Source organism: Xiphias gladius, chromosome 10 (assembly GCF_016859285.1).
Source record: "Xiphias gladius isolate SHS-SW01 ecotype Sanya breed wild chromosome 10, ASM1685928v1, whole genome shotgun sequence".
Classification (NCBI taxonomy): Eukaryota; Metazoa; Chordata; class Actinopteri; order Istiophoriformes; family Xiphiidae; genus Xiphias; species Xiphias gladius.
The window spans coordinates 23,412,644-23,439,891 of NC_053409.1; the positions used below are offsets into that span (position 1 = coordinate 23,412,644).

The 27,248-nt window shown below is 42.7% G+C and overlaps 1 protein-coding gene across 1 annotated transcript in view; it reads right to left on the bottom strand.

Moving 5' to 3' along the window:
- eif2ak3 (eukaryotic translation initiation factor 2-alpha kinase 3) overlaps positions 1-25,762 on the bottom strand; it is a 33,936-nt gene extending 8,174 nt beyond the window's left edge. Inside the window, exons 1-11 of the mRNA XM_040138284.1 lie at positions 25,259-25,762; positions 14,199-14,328; positions 5,043-5,237; positions 4,757-4,887; positions 3,925-4,177; positions 3,607-3,772; positions 3,292-3,417; positions 2,857-2,979; positions 2,471-2,700; positions 1,720-1,832; positions 204-326 (exon numbers count right to left, since the gene is read on the bottom strand). Of these exons, the coding sequence (XP_039994218.1) occupies positions 204-326; positions 1,720-1,832; positions 2,471-2,700; positions 2,857-2,979; positions 3,292-3,417; positions 3,607-3,772; positions 3,925-4,177; positions 4,757-4,887; positions 5,043-5,237; positions 14,199-14,328; positions 25,259-25,566 (1,898 nt within the window). The 5' untranslated portion in view covers positions 25,567-25,762. The remainder of the gene's footprint in view (positions 1-203; positions 327-1,719; positions 1,833-2,470; positions 2,701-2,856; positions 2,980-3,291; positions 3,418-3,606; positions 3,773-3,924; positions 4,178-4,756; positions 4,888-5,042; positions 5,238-14,198; positions 14,329-25,258) is intronic.
- Between the last annotated feature and the right edge of the window lie 1,486 nt (positions 25,763-27,248).

Genomic DNA, 27,248 nt, shown 5'->3' on the forward strand with positions numbered 1-27,248 from the left:
TTTCATGCTTGTCAGTACAAATATAAATGCATGTTTAGTATTTGTTCCAATATGTCAGTTATGCCGCTGTGTGGTTTTCTGTGTTAAGACAAGTAAGTTGCTTCTTACATAACTCAGTTTAACAGCTTTAAAGAAAACAGAGATAAAGGAAGTGGCAGTAGCCTCCAGCAAGGAAGTCTGGTGTGACCAGTGAGAGGCACTACCTGTTGGGCAGACGGATTCTTTTGATGGCGTAGTTGCAGTCGTCCACTTGGTTGCGGGCTTCAAACACAACACCGAACCCCCCACGGCCAAGGCACTGCACTGGCTCAAAGTCAGTTAGATACCTGGGGAGAGACAACTTGGTTGTCATTATGCAAAATAATAAAACACACTGCGCTCAGTGGCAGAAAGGAGCTGTTTGTGACAATTTCAAATACCAGGAATCATACAATCCAGTGTAGTTAAGGAGGTGTCTTGAGTGGTAAAAGTTGATTATCAGAGAGGGAATTACTACCAGCCCAATCCCGATCAAGGCCGGCTGTGGGCGCTGAGTTGTTAGGTAACCAAGTTAAAGATAAGCATGTATTACGAAATTCATATTAATACTGTGCTGTCAGAAAAACTCTTAGCGGTCACTAAGACAAACATTTCTTCAAAGTTACACGTTGAATAACAGCAAAGACAAATGATTAGACTAAAAAATCTAAAGAGGGGAGAGAAAAAAAAAAACATCAATAGTGAATTTAATTTTTCACAGTTTCCATCTTGTGTGGCTCCGTAAACCTCCATTAGGGAGTTCTCCATTATTCTTAGAAGACTTAAAGAAATAAAACCATTTAGTTTGCTGCTCAGAGAGACAACACAAAACTATTCTTCCATTCATTATCTTCTACACCCTGTCAAAGCATCCCTACTCCAGCTCCTCAGGGGATTGAAGGCTGTCTTATTAGGAAATGAGTGGGCACATGTGATTCAGGCCCTGTTTCCTGATCTTTATCTCCCTCCTAATGAACCTGACTCATGCCGTCAGCAGCTGCTGCAACAGCCACCAGTTTTATTTAAAGAAAGTTCTTTGGCAAAAGCCATTTGCGTGGATCGCGGCAGCTTTAAAGGAACGGGACGGGTGGGGTGTTTGTCAGTTTTGGGTGGATCAAAAGAAGAGAATGTGCAAGTGATGAAACCAGGAGAAAAGAAAAAAAAGGGGAGGGGGGGTTTAATCAGATTCCTGCTTGTGTTTTGGGTCGGTTAGCTCACGAATGTAAACGCACAAACTCCATCGACCAGACTTCAGGAGGTCAGTGGCACCTCATAAATTATGGCTACCGATCATATTTTGGATGTCTGAAATAACAAAAAGTCTTCTGACAGTGTGCTGACAGTGATGTAAAGTGATACTCCGACCCTGTGGCAGATGCTGCTGGGTGGGGTCTGCGGGTGCCAAGGTCATTTTCATTTGATGGCAAACAGCTGAGCCATCCAATCATGCACTACTACGGCCCATATCTCCCATCTCTGCCTTGTCCTATCAAGGCAGGCAGGAAGACCAGTGGTCACCATGGTAACAGTGCTGAATCTGTAGCTACACCTTGAAAGAGTGAGACTCGCGTGTGACTTTCAAGTGTGATGATAACAATTCCTGGCACAGTAGTAGTGCTATGTGCAGTTCTCCCGAGTCACAACAAAATCACTGACATGGGGCATATCCCGCCTCAACTTCTCGGTGTGTTAATGATGTACCTGGACACATATTCGCTGGAACGGGTCTCCGAGGTAACCGGCTCTTTGGATTCCACAACCTCAAGGTCAAACTTGCTGTCTGTCTGGCACTGTGTCTCCGACTCTTTCCGTTGCTTTGAGAGACAGGAGGAGGACAGCAAAGACACATTGGGGAAATTATAGATGTGGCGGAGTTCTTTGTTTAAAAAAAAAAAAAAAAAACAAGCTTAACTTCTGTGGCATGTTGAGTATGTTTTCTAAGAAACACCTGAACAAGGTCCCTCTGCCACAGGAAACAGACAAATGTATTCAACCTCTTCTCACACAACACTTTCCTATAAAATCAATGCGCCTATGTTCAAGGAACTAGTGCAAAGAGGAATCGCCTATTTGTATCTTGCTTTACAAATACAGAATTTAAAGGGTCCATCCCCAGTTTGATACAAACTTTTTCTCATCTAACAAGACACTCAAATTAAAAGACTCAAGGATGTGACCGTTAAGTTTATTGAGTGACATACTTTAAGGAGTTTGTGTTGATTGTGCTATACATTTATTTCTACATGATAAAGCAGAGATTTTTACAAAATTAAATTAAGGTTGCATCCATACTGTGAGGAATCATCCCACAATGAGTAAGCGGAATTTTTACACTGTTCACTGGTTTGTATAAGTTGAATGTCTGGCCTCACATTAACATTACTTGAAAAGCATAACCACCAGCGGTCATGCTCACTATGGTATTCCTGCTACAGACTTTCTGTGGCCTTACCCTCACGTAGGCTACCGGGGCTGGAGGGTGAAAGAACTTGCGGACGATGTAGGTGGTGGTGGCGATGCAGAAGACGATGGTGCCCAGGATCTCCTTCCACCACGGCAGCAGCAGCACGGGGTCCTTTCTCCTGCGACTGTCTGCCCCCGCCACATTCCCCTTTATCAGGCTTACAGCACTGTCACGTTTCTCCCGGAAACGCTTGCTGTCATGGAAGAAGTAGCCATTGTCTACGAGGAGAAAACAGAGAAATCCGTCAGTGGAGCTTTGTTTCCTTTGTCCCTCTCAGCCAATTCGCTTTTCTCGGCTGTGCATTCTGCTTGCATGCATGCATATAAGACTTTATTTTGGTCTTTTACAGCCTATGTCCAGTATCAAGTCCTTACCATATGGATACTGAAGGATGGACAGACCTCCGTTACTGTATTCTTCATGGGAGAACTTGTCGTTATTCAGACACTTGTCAAATTCATCAGAGCCGACCAGGGCCGGTGTCCGAGATGGGGATTCTGTGTAAAGGACAGGATGAATAAGTTCTTTGATGTGAGTAGAAAGACGGATCAATATGGAATAACAATCCTGGGTAGCCATATATCAAGGGGAATAAAGATGGGCAAAGCTTTGGGCATTAGGGAAAACAGGGAGACACAGTATTCAGATGACTTCAAGTATTTCTTGGGCACACAGTTTCACTTTGTGGTTAAAACTACAATGACGAGGTCAGTCTCTGGTCACTGTGCCTTGGGTGTAAATGCCCTCAAAAACCCAGTCCCTTTGGTGATTAGACACAGCACCCAATGACTGAGGAGTGGTGGACTTACGTATTAGAGGCTTCCATTTGACAGTAGGTAGTGGAATTATATTCTTCTCCAATCCGATAGCTTTGGAGGGGAACTTTTCAGTGATCCTCACTGAGGACTGGAGGTAGAGCTGTCCCTGGAACATCCCTGCGGGGTGGAGGAAAGGGCAAAAGAGTTATACATGCACTAGATTTAACGGTACCTCATATGCAACCGTAGAAGGTTTGTACTGAAAACAGTCACAGGAGGATGATAATTAACAAATCATGCATGTAGACATTAGGAACGAACACTTCCACACTTCCGGTGTTTATATATGCCTTGGTATAAATTTACCTAAGTACACACTAGACTCTTCAGCTCCTCTGGCCTTCTCCGGATCGCCCTCCTCCTCCTCCTCATCAACTTCTGACTGGCTGCTGTAAGCTGTGTCGTCAAACAGGCTGATTGGTGTGACTTTACCACCGCCCACCAACCAGGCTGAGGCGATGGGTGTGCAGAACTACATGACACAGGATGATACAGAATGATTTGATATGCTTTATTGATCTCCGAGAAAGAGGGTCGTGAAGCGCCATAGATCAAATAAACCACTGCAAACACGCTCAGCGTGAGGAACGGTAAATTTAGTTTAGAGAGTTCAGAACATCCCACCTGACGCTCCCAGACCAGCTGTCCATCATACTTGGTGCTGAAAGCCATGACCTTCCAATCAGGAACTGACACCTTGATGACAAGGTCCAGATTCTGGTTCTGGTTCTGCTCCCTCTCTTTTGGTTCGTCAGTGATCACCCGCTGACTCTCCTTCCAGGCATCGCCATTTGCCACTTCTCCCTCCAGGAAGTTCATTCCAGGCGGCGTCTCGGGAACAAGCTTCAGCTCAAAGCTTCCAACACTGAAGTTCCACCTTGTAACAAGAGAGATAATGCACAGTTGAAACGGCTACTTCAGTTGTCAGTTTGTAACTGATGATCACAATTAGGGGGTTAACTTAATAAAAAGTAAACCAACGATTTGAATTGGTGAGTATTATTTTGTTTAATAAATGAATTATTTTTTACTCACTGCATTTTAAATCCGCTGAAACCACATGTAACCAAAATTGATATTTATTGAATATGGGCCTGCCTAATACAATTAGAGATTTACCCTGCCCTGCTGAGGGAGAGGTCAGGATGCTGCCAAAAAGAATGGCTAGATTATGAAACTTCTTTTTTAGAGAGCAAGTTAGTATGCTACATATGAGAAAGTAGAGGAAGTACATACAATTACAAGTATCAGGTCTGGTCAGTGTGGTAAAGTCAGCAGGTAAATTAAAAAAACTACTAGTGGCTGAACAGTTCATTGACATTATTTGAAGCCACTGACGGAAAGTCAGTGGGGTGACTGTGTCCCTTTCTGAAATATCACACAAGATGCAGTAGCTGCTTCATGACTCAGGTTGACCGACTGACGATGTCAGATTGATTCAATGAATACAACTCACTTCTCCATCCCTGATCGGGGCCTGATGGCTCGCACGGTCTTCTGAGTCCTCTGCAGCAGGAGCACATCTTCGGAGTCCATCTCCTCATCCCCCCAGTGACTGCAGCCCACCGCAGAGCAGATGTACCGAAGCTGAGGCAAACAACATGGGAAATTACAAAACGGGTTGTTCTACTTTCTTTGTGTCGTTAGAACAGGTTGAAAAAAAAAAAAAAAACAATTTTATAATTTCATTCGTTAGATTTATCAACATGCTATCATGTTTTAATTGAATTTACGTCACTGACCTTGCCACTGTAGGTTCCCAGGCCATACGTAGTAAGGGATTTGCCCCCAACCAGGACAGTGTCCTCTCCGATACGGTAGGACGACTCCAGCAAGGACTCCACACTGAAAGGCACTGCCTCCATACTCTCTCTGTCCCGGTTCCACTGGAACAAGGCACCGTCCAGTGAAGGGATGACCATCTTATTGCCAAATACCTAAAAGAATGATCAGATTTTACTGATCATTTACTGTCAAACTATCACAAGTTGATGTTAAATTAGTTGGACAGGCACATAGTTAGAGTAGCATCGATTGGTTGATTAATTGATTAGTTGATCCACAGAAAAATAGTCTGCTTCTATTTTCATTAGAGAAAGTAATCTTTTAGGTAATTTTTTTTAAATTCAAAAATGGAAAAAAGAAGAAAAAAAAAAAACAACTGCTTTCAGCCCCTCAAATGTGACAATTTCCTGCTTTTTAAAAATCATTTTATATCCTATTAAACTGAATCTTTGGATTTTGGACTGTGGGGTGGATTAAAGAAGACATTTGAAGATGTTATCTTGGAATGTGAGAAACTGGGATCAACAAATTTCACTATTTTCTGACATTTTATAGATTAAACAATTTATCAGTGATCAAGAAAATAATTGGCAAATGAACTGATAATGAAAATAATTCTTAGTTGCGGCCCCACACATAATCCCATCACATAAAGGCCACGGATGTGGTCACTTCTCACTAAATGTTACATTAACCCCTTTGCTCTGCAGGCTTTTCTTCAATTACCTGTAGCCTGTAGCCCAATAATCTTAACTAGCGGGACAAGAATTGGAATACAGATGATGCTGTACCCCACCTAGGTCCCCCTACTAAAGTTGTCTGAACAAGCCCAAGATACACAGAGCGGAATGAAAGGTACTGTTGCCATTGCTGCATAAACTACATCCTACAATTACTATAAGACTATGCACCAGAGTCATCAGGACAAATTGCTGAACAACACTATCCTTGACAAAATAACTGATCCTAAATTTTATTACTTCTGTGTCTGGAAGCTTCTAACACACATCAACACTCCCGGAATATCCTTTACAGTTTGAAAAGTCCTTTTCAGCTCCGACAGACAATCGTTCAAATACGAAAACACTTGCCCACACAGACAATACTGGCCGACACACATCCGCTCACACAGCAGCAGCGCTGGCCCCCGCACACTTGGACTCAATCCACAGGCTTGGGACCATTACACAACTAAGAGCTCCAGTAATTAACCTGGATCTTCATAAAAGTGTGCGACCCTGGATAAGGTGCGCGTGTTCCTGTGTGTGAGCTGTTGGGTGCTCGCTGTAGGGGAGCTACAAGGATGACATCATTGCAAAAACCTGAGCCTAATCCCGATTAAACCTCCATAGCTTCAGCTCAGCAGGGGGTGTAAGGACAATTGTTTTCTTCCAGCACTTCATCCATCATTACACAAATACTCTCATCAAAAATCAGTTTATCTGGACGTCCAAGTTGTGACTCACCCTTTTCAACAAACTGTTCAGTGACATAAAAGCAGTTATGCACCAATTAGAGACTCCTTATCTCATTGGTGGACATTTTCATAAAGGGATGGATACATCAAGTGCTGCTGGCATCCAACCTGTGACCTGTCACTCATCTTGTTTTGGGAAATCCTATCAGACACTAAAAAGGTCAGTGTAGTAGCTCGGTGGTGGATTTAAAAATGCCAGGAGGGAGCAATGTGTGGCCGAATGATTTAGCGGAGAGAACAGCCAGGAGCAGAGGTGATGTCATCTTTTAAGGGGGAGGAGGTTGGCTTGGAGACAAGACCCGGATAAATTTAGCAAGTGAAAGGAGGAGGGGTTAACAATCTGACCATCACATCACACCATGCTGGTATGGCTGAGGGGGTGCAAAGAGGTTTAAAGCAGAGGGGAACTTCTCAGCGCTGTGGATGAATCATCCTGCTCCTGATGCCTTAATCCATGCCTCTGATCCAGCCAAGTGTTCTAACGGATCCAGTTAGCCCGGATCTCTTCTCTCAGATGCGCTTATTTTTGGCTGGAACGGCCACAATCCAGCGCTACACCCCCAAATGTCCGAGTGAGCGACAGAGTTGAGTTCGGGACGAAGTTACACCATCGATCGGTATGGGACTTTTCCCCTTGGCCACCGCCCCAAAATGAAACGGTGCAAACATTTTCTATTACATCACCAGGCGGCGTTTACAGCGGATCCGCAACAGTTTTCAACTGCGTCCGCAGGGGGCCTTCATATTGGTTTCTCTCAGGGCTGCACCTCTCCATGCGCTGAGAGCACACGGTTAAAGCAACCCAAATAAAGAAAATCACTCTGACAAGACAATCAATACAGAGGGAGTGTTAGAAAAACAAGAGAAATCCGCATGGATGGAAACAGATGAAAGAGCAGGGGGAGTTAACAGATAATTACAGTAGTTATCATTACAATTAAAGTAAGTTCTCTTTCAAATCAAACATCTCAAGATACAAGTGTGCAGTAATGTTCTTGCAAGTGCATTTATAACCTTATTTTTATAAAACTCAAATCAAAGCTTAACCATGTCCTTTGATATGCTACAGTACACTTTAATAACAAATATTACTAAGACCACTACAGACCACTACATTCAATATCCAGGAATTCATATTATAGACACTAGGACCAACTATCCCTGTAACAAATTGCCCATAATTTTGCACATTGACCATACACGGTCCAGCCATAATACTAGGTTTTGATCTAGTTTTCTTGATCTTGTCCATGGGCACAGACATGGTTCCATTCCAATGATTTTTGCACTGACTGATCTACAATTTTATACTTAAAAAAAAAAAAAACACTCTACATCAGCAAGTAGTGGGGGGAAACTGAGGAAAAAAACAAGCAGAAGTTGTCAAAATGTATGTTACACAAGAGTTTTCTGCAGCATTTGTGTAGTACTTTTTCATGCCATCTAACTTCAACACATCAGAGAATAACACACTGGTTTTGCGTAACCAAAAAGTTCAATAATTACAGCCTCTGCTGTAGTTGGAACAGGTTGAAATTTAAAATATAACCTCTCCTAGGTGACAATTTTGAGGCTTCCATAGGACAAAAAGTTTAAGCTTTGCTGCAGTGTTTGGCCTTGCAGGCCAATTCAAACTCCTTCTCCTAATTTCTGTACTTTGCCTTCATAACCACCACATCAGCTCTTTATTAATCTGACAGGGGTTTCTAGTGAAATAGTAACTATATTTCGGTTGAACTTAAGTTTGAATACATCTTAACAATCATTTTATCTCAGCACATTGAAGTCTCAGTGAGTTCATAGAGGTTTTTGTGGCACGTGGGATGATTAAAATTGACTTATTTTAAACAGCTCTTGAAACATAAAGCAGCCGATCTACATGTAAGTCATCAAGGAGGGCACTAAAGTTTAGTGATGAAAAGTAGCTAAAACAAGATGAGACTGAGATGACTTCTTAAGTTATTACAGCTAAAGCCAGTAGTTCCCCCTGGAAGTTCCCTAATATAACACCTCTTCTTAAAAATATAAAGATCTACTGTCTTCTGTAATATTATGCAATGGAGATAACCAGACTTAGATGAACCAAAAATCAGAAAATAAATGAGGAAACTCTGGATTGATTTGTGTTTCTTTCCGTTTCATGTTCCTTTCGTTCACACCGCATAAACATAAATCTATTGCTAATCTCTTTGTTTTAAATGTGGTTTGGATGAGGGAAAAGTCAATACAATCCACCTGGCAGTGTCACAATTTTAATGACTTTTGGCAACGGACCTGCAGAACATTATGCAACATAAATGTTATTACTTTTTCACTAGCCCTAATATACTGTATGTCTGTTGGGTACATTTACCACTTTAAATCTTAACAGTATCCATGCCATAAGTTTATAGAGTTTTTATGCTAGCTATAGATAAGATAGCTAAACGTATTTTCTTTAAAATGGAAAATCTGTTTCGCAAATCGGAAGGAACTTATTCAAATTTTTTAGCTGCATAACATTCGAGAAGTAAAAAAAAAAAAAAAATGAAGAAAAGGAATCTATTTTTAGAAAGATATGGTGGGTCTTTCTGGATTACATGAAAAAACACCATCAAAGCAAATTAAAGCTATCCTTTGATGAAATGTGTATGAATATATAATTAACAGCCCACCCCCACTCAGTTGTTTTATGTCTTTGTCTTGTCTTTTTGGATAAGATGGTCTTTGTTTACCCTGGTCTTTGGTTTTTTTTTTTTAAAAAGGTCTTGTGTTGAGTTTCACATTTGTGTTAAATCTTGAAAACAAGAAAAAAATATTCAAAAACAAGGGCTTAGATTTTGCCTTTTTTTACTTTTGTAGAATAGTAGCATAAATGATTCAAAAGATCCTATAACTTCAAAAAACCCTTTCTAAATGATTAAAACAAACTGACTGATGAGCACAAATGTTTTCCTTCTCCTTGGGACTGTTTGGCTATGAATTTCGTGGGTCTATTAAGTTTTTAAGAGCTATAAATCAGACTCATTCAAGTCTTATGCTTTTCTCTTTTTCTGAATGTCCAGATGCCCCTTTTCCAACAAAAAATATCCGCTATCAGTCCGAGAGCCCTGCCATTCAGTTATTTTGAGAAATTCATCTGTTGGCTGCAGTGGGCATTGCATTGCTCTACTAGACCAGCGCATCCAGAGGTTAATATATTTTGTTTTGCCCTTTAATAGAATGTGAACTGCATGCAGATCATTATTAGCTCTTCTTTATTATTATATCTTTAACACTGTTTCTTTTAAGATGTTTATTTTTATACACGATTTATTATGGGAGGTGTTCTTCCAAAGTCATCCGAATGAGGTGGAGCACTTGATAATTATTTGGCGTGTTTCTAATCGTGTCATTGTATGCTACCCTTGGGAAATGTAGCGGGGGTGGGGGGTAGGTTCAGAGGGAGCGGGGTTCGGACAGTTGCGGTGGTGTGTGCGAGGGTTTGTGTGCGTTGCTGCCAACGCTGCAGCAATCCTGTCAAATGGAGTCAGCACTCAACTGCCGCTAATATGCCACTGTTGGCCCACAAGGCTACTGCTCCACTTAGAAGCGGCAGACAGAGTGAGAGAGAGAGAGAGAGAGAGAGAGAGAGAGAGAGAGAGAGAGAGAGCGAGAGACAGACAGAGTGAGAGAGAGAGAGAGAGAGACACAGACAGAGGGAGAGAGAGAGAGAGAGATAGAGGGAGAGAGGTAGAGAGAGCAAGAGACAGACAGAGGGAGAGAGAGAGAGAGAGAGAGAGAGAGAGAGAGACAGATAGAGGGAGAGAGGTAGAGAGAGCGAGAGACAGACAGAGGGAGAGACAGAGAGAGAGAGACACAGACAGAGAGAGAGAGAGAGAGATGCTGCTGGTTTGAATAGAACAAAACTAAACACAAAAGACGATCAAAACGAAATCAGAGCAGCTACAAGAAAGGTCGACTTGCTGCAAAAAAACAAAAAAAAAAAAAAACAACAATCGGCCATCTGGCCTTTTTTCATTTCCTTTGCCAGGCGAGAAGAATTATTGCTTGTCACATTAGTCAGTGCGACGCGATCAATGGTTAGTCACTGTGTAGTGATCAATCAAATTCTCTCATCATTCATTCATTCACGCTGCATGCCAGCAGAGGTATACGAGTGTGTGTACTGTGGCGCGAGCGTGTGTGTATTGTCTATTATGTGATGACATCATCTCTGGTCTGAGGCATTACCTCACCTCGGTAATCACCCATCCTTCTACCTCCTCCTCATCCCTTTGACCCTGCCCCCCCCCCCCCCAGCATGACTCACTGCACGTTGGCACTGACTCCCTCCATCTAACCCCCCCCCACTCCACACACACACACACACACACACACACACACACACACACACACACACACACACCCTTCACCCCCCTCCAAACACCCCCGAGCGACCCCTGGCTTTTTGAAGTGATGACTTCTTTTCTGCAGACAATGCTGTTTGTGGCTCTGCTGTCCCTCATTTCACTTAAAAAATAAAAAAATAAAAAATACACACACACTTTGCAGGATGCAGCAGGTGACTGGCTGCTCCCTCCCCGGTGAGTCGAGGCAAGCCAATGGCACGGCGGCAGACCCCCCTAGCATCTAATCACCGAGCAGACTGGTGTCTTAGGGACCCAGCAAGCACCAATGAAACTGTTGCTAAGCCGCTCGGCAGGTGGGGGGAGGGTAGTGGTGGTGGTACCCCCCCCCCACACCCAAAAAACCCACACACAGCAGACAGGCATCCCAGGTTACTGAGGGCAGCGAGGGCAAGGCTGGATTTAAACTCATATAAAGTACATGAGCATAAAAAAAAAAAAAAAAAAAAAACAAACAAACAAACAAAAAAAACATAAAAGACAGAAACACACAAGCACACACTCCAGGGATCATAACAAATGACGTCACAGCCAGTCACTGGGTTCAGAGCTGACAGGCATCTCCCCTCGTTCCGCTCTGTCAGCCAAATGAGAGCGAACAGGTGAAAACACACTGATAGAAGGAGTCCAACACACACACACACACACAGTCAGCATCCTCTGTCACAACATTGGAGAATGACAGGAGGATGTTACATGTGTGTCTGTCCCTGATTTTCTTGACACTTCATGTGAAGTCAACAACGCAGACGTAAAGGCGAGGGAAGATTCGTAGTTCCCTCAGATTACAAAGCAGCTGTAGAAAGTACTAAAATAAAAACATTTCCATACTGTAGTCATGTACTGTAGTAGTTTTATACAACAGTAATAATAATAAACTAAGACAGAAGATTTCAATTGATTTTTGATATATGATTTGATTTTGATTGACTTGTGGATGTTTCCAACCAAAATGTATTTAAATTTTTTTTCTTTCTCAGGAAAAAAACAATATTTCTTAACAAAATGAGTGATTTGTTAACTTTACCTTCTTAAGTATATTTAATTTAAAAAAAATGTAAAGACTCACTAAAGTAGCATTACAAAGGGTCACTTTCACTTTAATTGAGAAATTATTTTTACTGGTGTCAAATTTTTGACATATTACTCTCTGTTATACAGCAATACTGTATATATATATGCGTGTGTCTAGGTAAGCTAATTCTGTTTTGTCACAGTTAAATTTCATAAAAAATATGAAGATTGTTTCTTTGTTTTGTTTTTAACATCCCCCCCCCAAAAAATAAAAACAAAAACAAACAAAAAAAAACCCATCAAATCAGCAGTATAGGTAAACAAACTGACATTAGGAAAAAAATACGCTTTGAATCTCTGAAAAGTAAATTTTCTGTGAACTAAGAAATACAAGATAATCATGTAATTCTTCAACTGAAGGCAGGACTTAAAGTACAGGTCCCATATAACAAGCGTTATATCTTGTAATTCTGCATAGTGGAGTGCAACTTCATATTCAAGGTCATATGTACATTCTGATGCAGCCAGTGCAGAAGCCATACTTCTCTCACGCAGTCTCTACTGTATACTGCTAATTATAAGTGCTTCGAGGAACCTTTAGGGGTTCTCCGCATTATAACCTCTGAAGACCCTAGTAAAAAGAAAAAGAAAAAAAAAAAAAAAAGGTTCATGAATTCTGATTATCTAAATCTCAACCACAGCACTTCTCAACCATATATCAGCGAGCAGAACGAGTTTGAAGGTTTTTTAAATTCCAAACCCACAGCTGTTGATCTCAGCGATTAGTTCCCTCCTTCTAATTGTAGGTTTGCCAATTAGTGAACTCAGCTGCTTTGGTGTTTAGCTGGGGTGAAAACCTGCAGACTCTTCAGGCTGATGGCAAGTGCTTGTGAACAACTTCACCCACTAATAGGGGGGGGTTTTTAAATACTTGAATGAGATTCCTCTACAGTGAGAAACCACAAAACTTGCTATATTTGGGATCGTTGAAAAGCAACTTAAACTGCTTATTCTGTGCTTTCATTTTATACACATTTTTAATACTTTTCTTTTGAGCTAAGTGCTCATTGATTTTGAGCTGTCAATCAAACAGTGTGGGCTGGCTTTTTATCTGTGCTGCCCACCACCAACTGATTGCAATCAATCAATCTACTTCTGTGGGAAACAAAAAAGATCACAACCATGAGCCAGGCTTTTTTCTGAGGACACCCTACCTATGTAAAGATAATACACTTCGAACTGGTTCTAGATTGATTTTTCGTTGTTATACCAAACTAATAACGCAGAAATGCATTTAGATGACAGAGCCAGAGAGTTCATTACACTTCTTACCAGCAGCAGCAGCAGCAGACTAACATTAAACTGATATCAGCAGCCATCCAGACCGTTGTTAGCATCAGAGGCTTTTTCCCTGAGGCAAAACTCTCACACAGAGCGAGTCCACATCAAAGTGAACCATGAGCACGTCTCTCGTATGTATTTCGGAGAGCAGCGCTCTGGTCTCGCTCTGGGCTAAGCTTCACTTTCAGCACGTCAGTGTGGGCGGTTTAAGCTTGTGTATACATGTACAGATGAGGGTCTTGCTGTGCTTGTATGTGTAAACCACTACAGTCAACAAAGAGGCTAACCCTCCAGGCGAAACAGCTACTCTCAGATTTATGTGGGTGTGTACAGTATGTCTGGTATGTATTGTGTATGTGTGTACATGAAATGAATGTAAGCAACAGCAACCCTTGGTTGACTGTTCAAAGTGCACCGAGTTCAATTATTGGTCTTACTGTCTACAGAGAGAACGCCTGGAGGGACAGTGTTTGTTTTGAGGCAAAGGCGGAGACAAGCCCGCATCCTTAACCTCCCACTGACATGTCAAGACTGTGGAAATTGACCTTTTCATCTACTGGTGGATATTAATCAGCTGAACAATGTCCGATTAACTTGTTTCAGTGGCTGTGGTTGAGCCTTGTGTTTATCAGATGAGACTGCGCTTGTTACACTTAGTTGGAATAATACTGAAAGATTGATTAAAGCACTAGTTTACTGATCTGGATCGTTTATATTTTTATACAAAGACTATCATCTTTATTTGTTAGGGTAGACAGAACGAGCAATAAATCTGAATTTTAGTTGCTTTAACATTCTTCCAGATGTGTTCCTGTTCAACATAAGGTAAGTTTTCCTTATTTTTCCCCATTCAAATGAATAAAAATGCAAAGGAAACACAGGTGTGGGTCTACCTCAGGTTTGCTGAGGCTGGAGGTCACCAGGCACCCTGAGCCGACATCTAGATCCCACTGCTTCCTGCCCTGGTTGTGAGGATCCAGAGCAGAGATCCGCCCATCCAGGGTACTGATGATCACAAGGGACCTGGGGGCAGAACACAAAGAGTTCGACACACTCTCCAAATAAGGATTTGTAGACAGTTATTGCAGCTTTACATACTGGCTGAGCTACACGTGTTTCAGTCCTGGCCACCAACGTTGACAAGACTGTCTTGCACTTGTAAAGGCAGCAACAAGCACGAGTTGTTTTTTTTTTTTTACAAAAATAAAACTGATTTACACCAGTGTTGTCCTTTAACGCCGTCTTCCCAGTGGGGGTTTCAGCCTAATGCCATCACAGACAAGACGATAAAGGGCAAAGAACTGCGGTGGTGCAGATGTTGTCTTTCCCCCTCTAGTCTGCCCTTGTTTAGAAAGTCAGGGTGACCTTCAACTGCAGCCAACAGCACACCTGTGCCACGACAAGCCCCATCCTGTCAGCTAGTTTGGGTGGCATATTGATTAGAGATGGGACCAGACTTGAGGATTATTAAAAACCTGACCAGACATCCCACACAGATTGACTTATTTCCATACAAAATACAGTATGAACATGTGAGACCATAAAGTTTGAGTCGTCGGTGAACCACAACAGGGGTCCATCAAAAAAGCACCTTGTTCATTTATGTTGCAATTTGCACACCCGAGGCAAACCACATGAAAATGTTAAATATGGCCGAAATGCCGGATGAAGAGATGGGGGCTACAGCTGTAAACTCTGCTGAAAGAGCTGGAGGTGTGTGAACTTTGTAAGAAATAAATGGATGAACCCGATTAGTAAACTATACTTCACTCACTATCTATTTGCTCACAATTTTTAACTTTTTTTTCCAAATATTACTTCTACAGTCTTCCCCACACATAGACTATACTTGGGCAGGCCGCCCAGGTATATTATCGGCCGCCAAAGTATATTGGCGACCCATTTTAGCATTTATTTATTTATCTTTTTATTTTTATCCGTCCGAGAGAATGACGCCATCCACAATCAATTAACTAGTGGACAATCTCCTCTCTCTCCACCTCTCTTTTACCCGTTCGTTCTCCCATTGTGAGAAGGGTCTACAGAGAATCGTACATGCTCTGCAGAGAAACACAGAGGGAGAGAGAGGGAGAGAGAGAGAGGGAGAGAGGGAGAGAGGGAGAGACGTAGAAGAAATGCGGACACGGTGGAGATTTTACAAGCACAGACAAGCACAGTTGATTTCTTTTCAACAAGTATTGAAAATGTCTTGGTTTGCTTATGTCCTCATTTTATAGATGTAAACTTCATTGCTATCGACTTTTTCAGAGAAGACATTAAAGACTGTTACGACTCAGGTATGGGAAGAGCTCACTTGATGATGCCTTGAAACAGATGGTAGCAGAGACTGTTAGAGTACACAGGGGGATTTGACATGGTTACTTTTCTCAGGCTTAAAACTGTTATTACTGCCATAAAATTAGGCTAATTTACATGTAAAACCTCAAATAAATATATAAAGGATCAACAAATTCTCTTATTCAGAGTTGACGGTTTAATTCAGCAATGAATTTGGCGGACTTTTGAATATAGTGAACGATGTTTGGCCATCACTGGCTTACTCTAAAGCTTACTCTGATTCCACAAAAATTGGTAGAGTAAAAGAAAAAAAGATTTTTTTTTTTTAAATACTGAATACTGTTATAGCAAAATAAAGTGGACATCTGTTCCACACATTTCATTCAGAGGCATTGATTGCATAGACACAGTGAGAAGCTAAAAATAAGATAGGAGGGAAAATAAGATGCAGGGGGTGACAGCGTTTTCCCGTGGATGATGCATGGTCTATGGATTTCACACGGCACCAGTGCGCTTCACCTCTGAGAAAAGATTTAGAAATTATTGTGGTGATGGATTTTTAAATTTCTTTTTTTTTCTCCCAGTTATTTCTGTAGCTGTACCTAAACATAAACTTGTCCAAGGCCCCCCCCATCAGAATCAAAGTACAAATTCCCCAAAGAGTTTCATTCCCCTTTACGTGCCCACACAGCGAGATCTGTTAACATTTCTTCTCCCTTTTGTCCAGTAACACCAGGCTAAAAACAGTTTAACTGACTTGAATGAATCGAGACACCCAGCCCCACCCTTTGCCTTACTCTTAGGGCTTCTGCCACATTGCTTGTCAATCGTGTCCTGGGCTCTGGCAGGGACCACTTCCTGACTATTGATTTGTATCTGTCTAGAGGAGATGCTGTCAACGGGGCTTTTAGCTTTGTTTAACCGGAGAGGGTCCGCTGCGCACAAATGCTGTGTCTGAGCACCCACTGCCTCACATCAGCACAGCTGGGACCCGAGCAGCTTCCCTCTGTTGGCCACTGGGAAATACGGGGTTTTAACTGCCTCCCACGGGCGCAACTACACAGCAGTTGCTGAGGGAAGAGAAAGCGTTACGCTTGTTCACTTTCCCGGCTCAGACCGAAAAGAAAACGAGGAAATAAAGAAAACGTGGCCACCGCATCATCCATCATCTTTATTTATGTGCACTTTGACAGCTGTTAACTAAGCTGAGTGTATTTAATATCAGCATCAACCGCACTATCCATCATTCAGACCGAGCAGGTGATCTGCTACTGACTAGCTGTAATCCCTTATCGATTTCACCTATCGAACACTCTTCGGTCATGAAGGAGAAGGAGCATGTTCAAGGATGTTTAAGCCTTAGGACAGCTAAGAAATGGATTGTTTCAGAGGGTGGAAATCAATTTTAGGAAGGTTTCTCTAGTCACTGACACATTCACAGGGAGTTGCACTTGCTGCTCTGGACCAGCTAGCTGTTTAAGCGCAACCGGAGCTGGAAGTTTGCATAAAAATGCAAATAGGATCACTTAACAGTAATGAGCCATGTGTCTTTCAGCCCCATCAAAGCCAAGATTATCTCCCCAAATCTGCTCTCGGCATTATCAGCCTCGCCACTAGCACTGAAGTGTAGAGTACTAAGGAAAACATTGTTTTTCCTCTCAGCCACCAATAAAAACAGAGCGCTAAAGCCCGTTCTCACCCTCTCGATTGGCTGCGAGACCCTGCCAAAAATGTTAGGGCTGATTGGTTGTTGCTACGCAGGCGGCTCTCTGAGAGGGTGGAAGCTTTTGCGGCCTTCACTCGGCCGGCACCGCCCCCTCCAAGTCATGCGGTGAATGTAGAAGTAAGGAAAAAGTCACTGAGAGCGTCGAGTTCAACTTCGGAGATGGAAAGAGGGTGAGCAAGAGATAGAGGAATTTCATTCTGAGAGGGAGATCAAAGGCTTTTGTGGACTCTTTGTACTCCAGATAAAGAATAAGGAGGAGTAGAGAGAGGGGTGGGGGTGGGGGTACTTGACTGTATAACTTAGGTATCATGATGGTAATGGAGAAAACGAGCAGCGGAGGAGGGGAAGGGGGAGTTACTACAAAAATAGTGCTAAACCGAACAATGAAAACAACTCAAAACAAACAGCCCTACTGTGTCATTTAGAACTCGAGGCAATTTATTTTCCATGTCTGAGCCCCGGGACACCACTGCTCTGCTCGTCACCAAAGGGATAACATGTAGCCTGTGGGGCTGCTGCCGCCGACTGCGACAGATCCAGGCAGCGGAGACGCTAAAGAAGACGTTGGAATTGAGAATGAAGAGAAAAGAAAGAGGGAGAGTAGCGAGGCTGCCGACAGACTGAGGGTTGTTTGCGTCCTTGCCTGTAATGCTGTCAAAAGTGTCATAATAGTGCCGAGTGCTTCTTCAATCATAAAGCATATGGCGGAGCAGGGAGCCAATTAGCCTCGCTCTCACCAGACTCTTTGCTCCTCAGAGACTCTCAGCCTCAGTCTGCACACACTGGCAAAACCGAGCTGCTGGTAAACACACTCCATTGAAAGAAACAACCAGGATGTTTACACAGGCCGAGTCTCCAAGGAGCGGGAGCTGCTGAGCTGGACCAATCGCAGCAGCCATCCACTTCCCAGCAGCCAATGGAGGCCCTGTTTTTCTCCTCGCCTGGCCAATGGGCGCCAGTTCTGCAAACTCTAAGCCAATGGTAGGGAAGAAGTGCCTGTAACCATGCAACAGCGAGCAACCTGGATGCACGCTGGAGTGTGGAGTTCTGCTGCCGCACAGCTGCCACTCAGCCTGCCGTGCAGCTACAGAGAGGCAGTACAAAAATATGAGAGCATGGGGAGCACGTGGGGAGAAAGTTATGGATGCGGCTCTGAGCCGGCCGCACCCAGCACCACCAGCTGCACCAGCAGGAGGGAGAAAAAAGGGTCAAGTGCATTCCATTAAACTGTGCACATTTTGAGACCTGCCACAGAAATGACACAAAGTCGGTAGGGTCTTGAATCGTACATTTAAAATTATTTAAATCGGAATCAGCATTAGACTGAAGTTCAGTTTTGTCACAAATGTGTGAAAAGAAAAACAATACCTGTAGGGGCAACCTGGTTACAGGAAGAACAAATACTTGAAGCCTTGAAGGCTAAAACTAAAACAGGTTTTCAAATCTTTCAGAGCCCTTCAAGCCTTTCAGTCGTGGCAATCCCATTGTTCAGTATTTTAAGGCTTAAGGACATGCGGGCAGTCAGTACAACACGGCATGCAACCGGAACTGAGTCTTTTTCCTTGGCAAACATGAATATGCTCCCGTGTGCCTAACGATGCCTGATATCAATATACACTAACAGTAAGAGTAGATTAAATATGTGAGTTAAAATTCCACCTGTAGGGTCTCACCTCGGTGACTGACTTGGCAGTAATGTGCCAGGAACCCTAAAGAGACCTTAATAATCCCAGATGACATGACTCCAGCATTTAAACACATCTTAATGTGACTTGAAGGTTTATATAACTGTCCTCTGAACCTTTTAAATAACCAAGTGATATATTTTTATGTCTTTGTCACAGCAGCTAAAGGCTGACTGAGTCACAGACCTGCGACATGCAGTCTGCTTTAAAATCGACCTCACATCCGTCGGGGTCACTGCAGCAGATCGCTGCAGCAGAGAGCAAAAGGTGTGGTTTAAAAAAAAAAAACACGCACATCGTTTAAAAGCGTTGCCGTAACTCTCTCTCCTCCTGCATAAGTGCGTTCTCCTCTCCAACCCGTATCATCTCACATGTGGTGAAATCCAAACTCTATGGCGCCACGCTCCTGACGGCTGATTGGCTGGACTGCAGCTCTGATCCAAGGATCTGATTCGTTGTTGCTAAGCAGTGAGGAGCCATCCAGAGTGAAAACAAGACAGCATGGTCCTACTAACTACCAGCTAACTCCTTGTTTTCAACCTCCCCTCCCTCCCTTTCTCCCTCTCTCAGAGTATCCCACCTTTTTGCCTCTGCCCCACCCATACTGCAGTGCTGCAGGACTGGTCCTGTTGACTTACCAGTATAGCCAATGACCCAATTAATTGACACCTACTGATAAACAAAACTGGTTTTAAATAAGACTCACAATCGCGTTGGTGAGGAACTGGTTAGTATTTCTGTCACTACACACGGTTATAACACAACCTGCACACATCTTGCCAAATGAGTCATGATCTCTTCTATGACCCAGGCAGCATTCATCAAGTGCAGAAAAAGTCACTAAAGGTCATCGCATCCCAACATCAAAAACTGCTGGTCAATTTTTAGGCAACTCCATTACACTAAAACAGTCACTTATATATTATTAGAGAAAGCAACAAAATAAGAAACAGCTGAATAAGAACAAAAAAAAAAAGCACCAGACATGGATAAAAACAGAGTTACATAAGGACATAAGGAATAGACAAAGAGGATAAAATAGGTTAAAAGAGATTATATAAGCTTGTTTGAAGTGACACTGAGTGTGGTAACTAGAGTTCAGACCTCTCTAATATGAAACATTCACTGTACATGGACTGAGTTTAAAGAACTAGGTTTTAAGTGCTCGATTAAAACTTCCCAGAGGGAGTTCAATCAACTTCATCTTGACCTGTTATTTTGGGGACAGTTTCTATTAATAAAACCCACAACATCTCCCTAGTTACAGAGAGCAGACTACTGAAAGAAAGTAAGGGGAAAAAAAAAAAAAAAAAAAAACAAGGAAATGATCGCTCCCCTCCCAAAAAAGGAGAAAAAAAAACCTCCTCCTCCTCCTTTACCTAACTATAGCAAGACCCATGCGGCCAACTCAAATTCTGAGCACTAGCCCATCTCTCCGATGCAATTGGCCGACAAGTCGCCCGACTTGGCCGATTGGCTGTTGCTAAGCAGTAGGCTGGTGGGAGCCAGCCGGCGAGCACGGCGACCCAGAAGAGTTGTTGCCCCTACAGCGCCCTGAGGGGGGTAAGAGGGGGGTGGGAGAGGGTACAAAAGGGTGGGGGGGTGGGTAGCGGAGGGGGGAGCAGGTTCAAACAAAGCTGCTGTCCTCGCTCCTCTCACCTCCAAGTGCTCCCTAAGGTGCTGGAGGCCCCGACGGAGCACTCACTGGCAGAGACATCAAACCTGGCAGCACCGTCGCATGCATGATTCGCACACACGAGCACACACACACGAGCACACGCACGCATGCACAAACACACACACACACACACACACACACACACAGACAGATGTAAATACCAAGTCTCCAGAGCGGAGTTTGCAACGTATAGATGGGAGCATTAAAAGTGAGGTGACAGCCATCAGCAGACATGACAGCAGCTCATGTCACAAACTGAAGGACGGATCAAAGCTAACATCTAGAATATTTATAGATTACAGGATAAAGGATCGGAGGAGGGAACGGGAATAAAGAAAAAAAGGAAAAGAAAAATAAAGAAAAAAACAACTGCAACTGACAGAAACCAAAAAAATGTTGACATTTGAGCATAGACTGGTTTTCAAGCTGTCCGCACAGAATGTTTTCAAGAATCTGTGTCTGAAGTCCTCCACTCCAAAATCTAATTTGGAAGAAAATAAAAGGGCTTTACTAGAAGTCTATTCACTTAAAAACCAGATCCAGGCTGTGACGGTTTTGAGATTGTCCACAAAGTTACCGGGATCCTTCAAAAGTGGAGTAAGTGGTCATGTGTCACGAACAAGGTCATAATTCTTTTTTTTTTTTTTTATAGTTTTAAAATATGATATAATATAATATAATATAATATGATATAAAAAAAATAAAATTAATAAGTGTGTGTTATCATTATTATTGTCACAGGGTGGCACTCAGACCATTATCACAAGACCTGGTCTGTTTAACTTGGAACAGCAGCCTTGTAAGGTCACAAAAGGAAGTGGTGAAATGTTTTCAAAAGACCGACCTGATTAATGCCGGATGTAGACACAATTACCTCCCAAAAAGTGTTCAGGTTTACTGTTTCAGACCCAGTAACAGAGACTTTCCTCTCTATTTGTCCTATTTTAAGTCCAAGTTCAACGTCATTACTTGTTTCAATGTTTAAAATCTCTATTGTCAACACAAGACGGTTTTCTGTTTGCAGTACTGCCCTGTGCAAGTCATACTGTTGCAGTGATACAGAACAACAACGTGCTCAAAATGAATTGATTCTTGACAGATTTTTTTCCCCCCCTTTTGCTGTAAATGTGTTTTCTGACATTTAGGAAGTCTTTTTTGTTTAAATTGGCCCATTTGAAGGGAAACACACCTAAATCATGTTTCATTTCTTGTTACATTTCATAAGTTCAACGACAATGCTCTTGACAGATGGATGGAAACAGAGCATGGAGTAGAGTATATACTCATGGGGCCACATTAAAAAAGTGATGTGTACGTGTGAAGGTAAGGGGAAGCATAAGGGAAGGATAAAGTGTAAGCATGAGAGAGAGAATTAATACAAGAGACAAAGAGAATAAAAACAACAAAGAGACAGACTTCAACAAAAAACAGACATAGAGAGAGACTGGGTGTGATCATAGGTCTTACAGTGTTTTGACACTTGAAAAACAGAAAACCTTCCTCAAGTTCATTAATTTCTTATTTCAGCAAAATCTGCATTATATTTTATACATCTTTGTTGTTGTTTTACACACAGGCTTTTTGATGAATAATTTACCTGCTCATTCTTGTATCTGCCTCACGAGCTACTTTGTTAATTCTTTATCTTGTTGACTTCTACATATCAGTGTAACTGTTTGTTATTGTGATGTTAGTAAATTCCTACCCTGTGTGGCAGCATTTTAAAAAGTTTCAGAAATAAAACAATGTCATTATTTAGGAAATCAGATAAGTACAAACATGACCTTTTGTGAGCTCAATATTTCTAGACTGTTTTAATTGTAATAAACCAAAACAAAAAGAGAGAGAAATCAGAACTTTTAATGCTATGTATACTAATGTATTCTAAACATATTACCCAAAAAGTGCTTAATATAAGATGACTCAAAGCCAGTAAGTGGCGCCAGACAGACTGTGAATATGGAAGAAAGATCATGAGTGAAAAACAACAATTGAAAGTGGGAGGTAGAGACTTTGACAAAGTAAGACAGGAAGAGAGAATGCAGCAGAAAGTGACAGAAACAGGTAGACATACTGTGCAGGAACAGATGCAGGCACAGAAAGCGAGCAGTGGCAGGGTGTGACCAGCAGCAGGATGAACGCTCAGGAGTTTTCCTGCAGCAGCTGAGGTGCCTGGCAGGGGAATAGCCCGCTCCTATCCGAGCAAACTGCTCTGCTAATTACATTCGATTTCTTCTTTATACTGTAGTGCAGATGACAGGCAGGAGCCTTATCCTCCTCCAAGTTTTTCACCATGCGTTGCCCTTACACCACAGTTATTTCACCATCACTTTTATCCTGATAAGTTTGAGTCCTTGGTGGTTCACTAGGTGTAAACTGCAAGCTACTTATTGTCTGCCTGTGTAGTGGTGTACACCAAGGTTTTATTCTTCTAACACCATGTAAAAACATTTTTTTTTTCCCCTCTGTCAAACGACATATACGACAACTAATCAAACCTGTTCCTCTCAACTTGAGCTTTGTGGGGCTGACTGCACAGTGAGCTCGGCGGCTCCCTGTTTTGACAAAGCTGGGCTTGCATGACATCCCAAATAAAAATAAAAAAAACCAGCACGTTTCTAAGACTACACAGAGAATAATTTAGTGAGGGATCTGATATGTTTCATCAAGGAAAAGCACTGAAATAAGAATGATTCAAGAAGTTGTATTACAGTCAGAAGCACATGTAATGGTTTTGGTTTAAAAAAAAAACAAAAACAAAAAAACATGGCAGAGAGAAGGAGCATCATGAAGAACACGCTGCGCCAGACATCTAAGGTGGGCGTCAAACCTACTGTTTACCAAGGAAGACAAAATCAATGCCCTACCCACTGCACCAAGAACTGCATCTCACTTTGGGCAGAGGCAGCAGGTCTGACGGGGTTCAGTAAACCTGTGATCTGCGTAAAGCAGTCAACTTTCGACTAGCAGGATCCTGGGGATTTTCTCAGCAGAGTGACATGCCTTTGCCTGATAATACATCATAAAATGCAAACTCTGTCTGCCATGTTTCAGTTGTATTCTAGGTACGTGAGCAGAGCACACACTAAATGTTTGCTTTTTTCCACTTACGACAACTGCTTTCAGCCCGTGCATGAGACGAATTCCCTCTTTGGTGCGCTAAGACTCATCTTAAGCAAAACAACTCTACTTAACTTCTCTTTTGTTAAGTAACAACAGATCCCGCAGTCGGGCAGCATCACAACACATGAAGGCAAATGCTTTAGCTCAAGGGTGAAATCTTAATCCTTGTGCAAGCAGAGCCACTTTGAATGACCACAAACATTTTCACTTGCTTCTTCTGACAAATTCCCAATAAACTGCGGTTCATTACATAAGCAGACTCCTACCTTATTTAAACTTTACTTGCCTGGGCTCATATGAGGCCTATCTGCTGACCGAGGGGGGGTCATGAGGGGATGATATCCCTGTTAGTCGATTAGGGATGTTCCATTCATGTACTGTGAGTGTTGTATGATAACAAATGGAAAGCAGCAATTTGCTTCCACAGTCCAATGTCAATGTCAATTGAATGGGAAAGGGGGGGGGGTCTGCCATGAACTACCGGAAACAAATTCCGATGGTCTCACCCTTCACATCACATCGCGCTTGTGCTAAAACGGAAATTGGTTTATCCATGACATAAATTTGTGGACCCGGCTGAACCCACGACCGCAGAGGGCATTAATGCTTGAGTGACACGACAGGATTATAACGTTACCCGTGCTTCCACTGGGGGGGTCGAAACTTCCGCTCCCGGCGAACGGTCAGTTTCCTCAGTTTCACCGAGGAAAACTTTGAAAACAACCGCCCCAGCCTGCTGTCAGAGCGCAGCACTCGCCAACTTTCTGCTCGATGAAATGAGACTTGTTTTGCCCGGACATGCCAAGCAGGACGTAACGTACAGTCTACTCTCCAACAATGATCACTTTTATCAACACACGGTGGCTTGTATGTAGCATAACCACAGATAAAAACCTCTCAGCTAGCTCTAGCTGTCCGCATATGCCCGAGTGTTTTTCCTACGTCCGCAATTTCCATCCAAACTTTGATCAGAACTCTGCGCCCATTATCGGACGACAAGACAAACTCGCTCGTCAGCATCGTGTTTTTTTCCGGCTCTGAGCTCTGACAGTTCGCTGTGCCGCCTGACATTTCTTCCAGGAGAATTTATCAAGAGCGTGGGGGAGATGAGCCGAGGAAATACGCGCTAAAACACGGTTTATGGGCCGAGGGGAACACAGGCAACCGCATCCACAACAAGATTTGAGTGCGGTGCTGAGGCGGAGGAATACTCAGCATGCACGATAGCTAGCTAAACAGCCGGCGAATGCGACGTTTTAGCCAGTTAACTTTAACCGAATTGTGTTTTTCATGCTTTAGTTTTGTTAATTTCGTCATTTCGGAGGTCATACGCATTTTTGCAGGTGCTGAATACGCGTGTCACACCGAATGTGTCCGATAATGGGTGTCTAGCGGCTAGCCTTCCGTTACACTTGACTTTTTTTTTTAATAAAAACAAATTACCTTGTCGATCGGACGTTTCCGTTACTTTCTCCATATGATTCATCAGCCTCCCCGGTCGACCCGTTCTCGTCGTCCTCCACGGTAACGTCTGCTCCACTGACCGGGGCGCCTACGTTCTCCAAGCCCCGCTCCATGACTCTTGCACCATCTTCCTCCGAGGTCAAACCTGCAATCCGGGTGGCGGACCGCAGCTCCCTCCCGATGGCGGAGCCCTGAGCTTGCGAAGTCCCGAATCCGATGAACGCTTTCAGCAACAGCAGGAGCACCAGGGAAATGCTCACGTTTCCAAAGTGAAGCCCCCTTTCCATTTGTAAGACTGGCACATTAGTGAAATATGAGATTTACATGCCAATGGCCTTGTAAATCTTAACATAAAAAACTTAAAGTGCAAAAGAAAAACCCTGTAACTTCAAAAAAAAGTCAGTGTTGTCTTACAAAACGCCCTTTCAAATCTGTTCCTTAAGTAAACATAAACAGCCACTGGGACACCATGTTATTCCCTTTATACTTCACTCGACTTGCCTTGGTAACGATAAGTCCCGCCTTGTTTCTACACGAGGATTGGACAGTAAAATCCCAACAATCGTTAAAAATTCATGTAACCCTTTCTCATTGGGCCATTTGTTGCCAATCACACATACTCTCATACTAAGCAGAATACGATTGCATCAGACATCTGTCACTCAAAGGGGCAGGCTCGGAACGTGTCAGCCTCCCAAACAGTGCACTCCATTGGCTAATCCGTCGTCAGTCAAAACTACGCAGGCGCACTGGCGGCTGCCACACGACAGGGCGCACAAGGTGACGCAAAAGAAAAAAAAAAATTTCCCGATGGCGTTTCCTGTGGCCGACGCATGATTCGGTGGCATGTGTCGTCGTCCGTCCAATGGGAGAGACAACGCCGATAAAATGCAACGCTATTGGTCGAGTTGTGCCGTCCCCGGTGACTTAATATAAGCACTAGATTCGCTATTTCAGCTGTCATTCATGAGTAGTTGTCAGGACAGCCGACATGAAAGCACCAACGTGGCTGTAGTGTAGATGATGGGTACAGTTCCTGTTCCTGATCACGAGTTAGGTTTTTTTTTCTCCCCCCCCACTTTGTGTTAAACAGCATGATGTCAGCAAGCCACTCCAAAAACATTATTTTTATTTTTTTTTTAAAAGTTAATTTATGTAAAACTGCATGAAGCTTTGAGGCTCCTTAGTTGTGTTTTAATAAACATGCAACACGTGACAGTTACTTTTAAACGTATCCCATAAAGCACTCGTGGCGGTACCTATGGTCAACGCATGTAGGAGACGCTGTAGAACGACTTCCGGTGGTATAGGAGGTTACCGTGAACCCGGTTTGCTCGGCTAGCAAGTAGGCGCTTTGCAGCGGAATCTCGCCCCCCCAAGTGGCCATAAAGGGGAACAGCACGATCAAGGTTTTTCCTTCAACTGTCATGTTTGGCTGGAAAATCCATTTCCCACCATCTCCCACCGTCTTTGACGTGAAATCTCGTACTTACAAAACAATACAGGCTCGGGTCATCAAAAACAATGAAGCAAATATATTTTCTCGTGTACCGCCAATGATTTTTCCAAGGCCCTCAACTAAAACATTTTTTTTCATTAGCGATTAATCTGTTGTTTATTTGATGATTAATGGAATGGCATATAAGTTATACGAAAACCCAAGTTGATATATGCTTGTTCTGTCTGACCCACAGCCCAAAACGACAAAAACCACAAACAATTCTTTACAGATTTGTTGCCAGTTTATTTTTTTGTGATGAATGACTTATTGTTTCTGCCGTAGCATCTAGTTTCTGAACCAACTCTGCTCCATCACATCATGTTATTTATAAAACAAAAACAGAAAACTGACAAGAATGAGTCACCAGAAATAAAACAAGGAGGCGTACTGGTATAATTTTGGTCCTGTATTGACTAACAAAGGAAACAGTACCTTCACAGCAAAAATTATCATCACAGTCAATTGGTA